This window comes from Ranitomeya imitator, chromosome 10, assembly GCF_032444005.1.
Source record: "Ranitomeya imitator isolate aRanImi1 chromosome 10, aRanImi1.pri, whole genome shotgun sequence".
NCBI classification, from domain to species: domain Eukaryota; kingdom Metazoa; phylum Chordata; class Amphibia; order Anura; family Dendrobatidae; genus Ranitomeya; species Ranitomeya imitator.
Window position 1 is genome coordinate 66,783,605 of NC_091291.1, and position 6,000 is coordinate 66,789,604.

The 6,000-nt window shown below is 45.1% G+C and overlaps 1 protein-coding gene across 1 annotated transcript in view; it reads right to left on the reverse strand.

The window, feature by feature from the left end:
• LOC138650888 (serine/threonine-protein kinase SBK1-like) overlaps positions 1–5,787 on the reverse strand; it is a 79,062-nt gene extending 73,275 nt beyond the window's left edge. The window contains exon 1 of the mRNA XM_069740745.1: positions 5,631–5,787. Within this exon, the coding sequence (XP_069596846.1) occupies positions 5,631–5,787 (157 nt within the window). The remainder of the gene's footprint in view (positions 1–5,630) is intronic.
• Between the last annotated feature and the right edge of the window lie 213 nt (positions 5,788–6,000).

The window sequence follows — 6,000 nt, forward strand, 5'->3', positions numbered from 1 at the left end:
TTGCTGGCTTTGTGCCAGGGTCAGGATGATATAGAAGTATATTGTCAGAAATTTAGGAAATGGTCAGTACTCACTCAGTGGAATGAATCTGCGCTGGCAGCTTTGTTCAGAAAGGGTCTCTCTGAGGCTCTTAAGGATGTCATGGTGGGATTTCCTATGCCTGCTGGTTTGAATGAGTCTTTGGCCATTCAGATCGGTCGACGCTTGCGCGAGCGTAAATCTGTGCACCATTTGGCGGTACTGCCTGAGGTTAAACCTGAGCCTATGCAGTGCGATAGGACTATGACTAGAGTTGAACGGCAGGAATACAGACGTCTGAATGGTCTGTGTTTCTACTGTGGTGATTCCACTCATGCTATTTCTGATTGTCCTAAGCGCACTAAGCGGTCCGCTAGGTCTGCCGTCATTGGTACTGTACAGTCCAAATTCCTTCTGTCCATTACCTTGATATGCTCTTTGTCGTCGTTTTCTGTCATGGCGTTTGTGGATTCGGGCGCTGCCCTGAATCTGATGGATTTGGATTATGCTAAACGTTGTGGGTTTTTCTTGGAGCCTTTGCGGTGTCCTATTCCATTGAGAGGAATTGATGCTACACCTTTGGCCAAGAATAAACCTCAATACTGGGCCCAGCTGACCATGTGCATGGCTCCTGCACATCAGGAAGTTATTCGCTTTCTGGTGTTGCATAATCTGCATGATGTGGTCGTGTTGGGGTTGCCATGGCTACAAACCCATAATCCAGTATTGGATTGGAATTCCATGTCGGTATCCAGCTGGGGTTGTCAGGGGGTACATGGTGATGTTCCATTTTTGTCGCTTTCGTCATCCACCCCTTCTGAGGTCCCAGAGTTCTTGTCTGATTATCAGGATGTATTTGAAGAGCCCAAGTCCGATGCTCTACCTCCGCATAGGGATTGTGATTGTGCTATCAATTTGATTCCTGGTAGTAAATTCCCTAAAGGTCGATTATTTAATTTATCCGTGCCCGAACACGCCGCTATGCGCAGTTATGTGAAGGAATCCCTGGAGAAGGGACATATTCGCCCATTGTCATCACCACTGGGAGCAGGGTTCTTCTTTGTAGCCAAGAAGGATGGTTCGCTGAGACCGTGTATTGATTACCGCCTTCTTAATAAGATCACTGTTAAATTTCAGTATCCCTTGCCATTGTTATCTGACTTGTTTGCTCGGATTAAGGGGGCTAGTTGGTTCACTAAGATAGATCTTCGTGGTGCGTATAATCTGGTGAGAATCAGGCAAGGAGATGAATGGAAAACTGCATTCAATACGCCCGAGGGTCATTTTGAGTATCTAGTGATGCCGTTCGGACTTGCCAATGCTCCATCTGTGTTTCAGTCTTTTATGCATGACATCTTCCGTGAGTATCTGGATAAATTCCTGATTGTTTACTTGGATGACATTTTGATCTTCTCAGATGATTGGGAGTCTCATGTGAAGCAGGTCAGAATGGTTTTTCAGGTCCTGCGTGCTAACTCTTTGTTTGTGAAGGGATCAAAGTGTCTCTTCGGTGTGCAGAAAGTTTCATTTTTGGGGTTCATCTTTACCCCTTCTACTATCGAGATGGATCCAGTTAAGGTCCAAGCCATCCAGGATTGGATTCAGCCGACATCTCTGAAAAGTCTGCAAAAGTTCCTGGGCTTTGCTAATTTTTATCGTCGCTTCATCTGTAATTTTTCTAGCATTGCCAAACCATTGACCGATTTGACCAAGAAGGGTGCTGATTTGGTTAATTGGTCTTCTGCTGCTGTGGAAGCTTTTCAGGAGTTGAAGCGTCGTTTTTGTTCTGCCCCTGTGTTGTGTCAGCCAGATGTTTCTCTTCCGTTCCAGGTCGAGGTTGATGCTTCTGAGATTGGAGCAGGGGCGGTTTTGTCACAGAGAGGTTCTGATTGCTCAGTGATGAAACCATGTGCTTTCTTTTCCAGGAAGTTTTCGCCCGCTGAGCGTAATTATGATGTGGGCAATCGAGAGTTGCTGGCCATGAAGTGGGCATTCGAGGAGTGGCGTCATTGGCTTGAAGGAGCTAAGCATCGCGTGGTGGTATTGACTGATCATAAGAACTTGACTTATCTCGAGTCTGCCAAGCGCTTGAATCCTAGACAGGCCCGTTGGTCGTTATTTTTTGCCCGCTTCGACTTTGTGATTTCGTACCTTCCGGGCTCTAAAAATGTGAAGGCGGATGCTCTGTCTAGGAGTTTTGTGCCCGACTCTCCGGGTTTATCTGAGCCAGCGGGTATCCTCAAGGAAGGAGTCATTGTGTCTGCCATCTCCCCTGATTTGCGGCGGGTGCTGCAAAAATTTCAGGCGAATAAACCTGATCGTTGTCCAGCAGAGAAACTGTTCGTCCCTGATAGGTGGACTAATAAACTTATCTCTGAACTTCATTGTTCAGTGTTGGCTGGTCATCCTGGAATCTTTGGTACCAGAGAGTTAGTGGCTAGATCCTTCTGGTGGCCATCTCTGTCACGGGATGTACGTACTTTTGTGCAGTCCTGTGGGATTTGTGCTAGGGCTAAGCCCTGCTGTTCACGTGCCAGTGGGTTGCTTTTGCCCTTGCCGGTCCCAAAGAGGCCTTGGACACATATTTCGATGGATTTCATTTCTGACCTTCCCGTTTCTCAAAAGATGTCAGTCATTTGGGTGGTCTGTGATCGCTTTTCTAAAATGGTCCATCTGGTGCCCTTGGCTAAATTGCCTTCCTCCTCTGATTTGGTACCTTTGTTCTTTCAGCATGTGGTTCGGTTGCATGGCATTCCTGAGAATATTGTTTCTGACAGAGGTTCCCAGTTTGTTTCAAGGTTTTGGCGAGCCTTTTGTGGTAGGATGGGCATTGACCTATCCTTTTCCTCGGCTTTCCATCCTCAGACTAATGGCCAGACCGAACGAACCAATCAGACCTTGGAAACATATCTGAGATGTTTTGTTTCTGCAGACCAGGATGATTGGGTGTCCTTTTTGCCGTTGGCTGAGTTCGCCCTTAATAATCGGGCCAGCTCGGCTACCTTGGTTTCTCCATTTTTTTGCAATTCTGGGTTCCATCCTCGTTTCTCTTCAGGACAGGTTGAGTCTTCGGACTGTCCTGGTGTGGATTCTGTGGTGGATAGGTTGCAGCAGATCTGGACTCAGGTAGTGGACAATTTGATCTTGTCCCAGGAGAAAGCTCAACTTTTCGCTAATCGCAGACGCCGGGTGGGTCCCCGGCTTCGTGTTGGGGATCTGGTTTGGTTATCTTCTCGTCATATTCCTATGAAGGTTTCCTCTCCTAAATTTAAACCTCGTTTTATTGGTCCGTATAGGATTTCTGAGGTTCTCAATCCTGTGTCTTTTCGTTTGACCCTCCCAGACTCCTTTTCCATACATAATGTATTCCATAGGTCGTTGTTGCGGAGATACGTGGCACCTATGGTTCCATCTGTTGAGCCTCCTGCCCCGGTTTTGGTGGAGGGGGAATTGGAGTATATTGTGGAGAAGATTTTGGATTCTCGTGTTTCTAGACGGAAACTCCAGTATCTGGTTAAATGGAAGGGTTATGCTCAGGAAGATAATTCCTGGGTTTTTGCCTCTGATGTTCATGCTTCCGATCTTGTTCGTGCCTTTCATGCGGCTCATCCTGGTCGGCCTGGGGGCTCTGGTGAGGGTTCGGTGACCCCTCCTCAAGGGGGGGGTACTGTTGTGAATTCTGTGGCTGAATTCACTCCTGTGGTCACAAGTGGTACTGCAGCTTCTGAGCTTCCTCCCTCAGGTGTTCTGGTGAGCTCGTTAACTGCTTCATTACTTAACTCCGCCTGATGCTGCTATCCTTGCTCCTTGTCAATGTTTCAGTGTTGGATCTGAGCTTCTCCTGATTGTTCCTGTGACCTGCTGCTCTGTATAGCTAAGTGCTTTTTGCTTTTTTTTGTTGCTTTTTTTCTGTCCAGCTTGTCTTTTGTTTTGCTGGAAGCTCTGAGACGCTAAGGGTGTACCGCCGTGCCGTTAGTTCGGCACGGTGGGTTTTTTTTGCCCCCTTTGCGTGGTTTTGCTTTAGGGTTTTTTGTAGACTGCAAAGTTCGCTTTACTGTCCTCGCTCTGTCCTAGAATATCGGGCCCCACTTTGCTGAATCTATTTCATCCCTACGTTTTGTCTTTTCATCTTACTCACAGTCATTATATGTGGGGGGCTGCCTTTTCCTTTGGGGAATTTCTCTGGGGCAAGTCAGGCCTATTTTTCTATCTTCAGGCTAGCTAGTTTCTTAGGCTGTGCCGAGTTGCCTAGGTAGTTGTTAGGCGCAATCCACAGCCGCTTTTAGTTGTGTTTAGGATAGGATCAGGTGTGCAGTCTACAGAGTTTCCACGTCTCAGAGCTCGTTCTTGTATTTTTGGGTATTTGTCAGATCACTGTGTGCGCTCTGATCGCTAAGCACACTGTGTTTCTGGATTGCCTTCATAACACCTGTCATTAGCAAACATAACACCGAACATCCAGTGTTTGCCATACTGTCATGTGCATGACAACGCGGCAAACGCTGAATCTGATTGGTGGTAAAATCATTACCGCTGGCGAAAGAGCTGTGAATCCCCAGCTGTCAAATGACAGCGTGAGCCCGTAGCTGTTATCGGAGGTTAGTAGTGTAGGCTGATGGGAGTATTCATTAGCCGGCATCTGCGCTCTAAATAAATAATTCAAAAATATAACCGACAGGGGTTCCCCTGTATTTTTGATAACCAGCCAGGTAATACTACTGCAACCCTCAGCTAAAAAATGGCGCGGGGTCCCCCCATGTTTGAGGGCTGGTATTCTTAGGCTGGTTAGGGGCCATGAATATTGCCCCCTCAGTCTAAAAATAGTAGCCCGCAGCTGCCCACATCTATTAGATGCACCAATTCTGGCTCTTTGCCCGGCTCTTCCCACTTGCTCTGTGGCGATGTCAAATGGGGTTTATATTTGTGGAGTTGTCTCAAAGTTCTCCTATCAAACAGTCAGGGAACAATGGCTGGCACATGGAAGGTATCTGAGCATTGTCAGAGTTTATCATAGACTTCTAGACTTCTATTGGCCAGATTGATCCGTGACTGGTATCTAAATTGGATGTCTGCATGTTTTGATGCAGACCGCTGGGTCCGCAAAAATACCTATACATGTGATCAGTCCCCTAGACTATAGAATATAATTCTAATGCTCTGTCCATGAAAAGCATGGATAGAACTAATTTTTGAAAAACTTATGTCTGAATGAGCCCTTGGAGGTAGATGTTTTCTATATAAAAAAGCTGGTACTTGCCATGTGCTTTATGGAGTCGGCTGATATCCAGAGCTCACTCCATGCACCCATACTTGCTCCATGATGCAATTGTAGGTCATGGAGCTGTAAAGGGCGAGTTACTAACATGAAAAATAATAAATAGCAAGCTTTTAAGACTTGCCTATGTCTCGTCATCTGGTATGGTTTACACACTAAATAATCACATATTTCTACATGAAAGGAAAGAGAAATAGTGCATTATTACTTCACGATTCTATTTCACTAAGAAAAATATTCTAACCACATAACCGCATGAAAAAAACACAATTCAACAGTATTAAATGTATACATATTGATGTAGTGCCATTTATAGTTAGCTAGTTTATTTTCTTACCTTGTAATTTATGCTCAGCTAGTATAACGCACCCATACGTGCCACTGCCCAGTCTCTTGATTACACTGTACTGGTCTTTCAGTGTTATATATGGCATCCTTCTGGATGTTAGAGTCATCATTCTTTTCAGGATCTCCTCATTTTCATTTTCATCCATCTCTTCTATGTTATAATCTTGGGATTGAGTCTTGTATATTGCCAGTTTTATATTATCTGTTAAAAACTGTTGAGATTTTAATGACTAGCAGTTTTATAACTTTTCATACATTTATGATTCATAGACATGCTTTTGGATGTAGCGTCAAAATTAAGCTTTCTTCAAGGAATAAATGAACTTTAAAGTATACTTAAAGGGTTAGTCTCTCCTTTT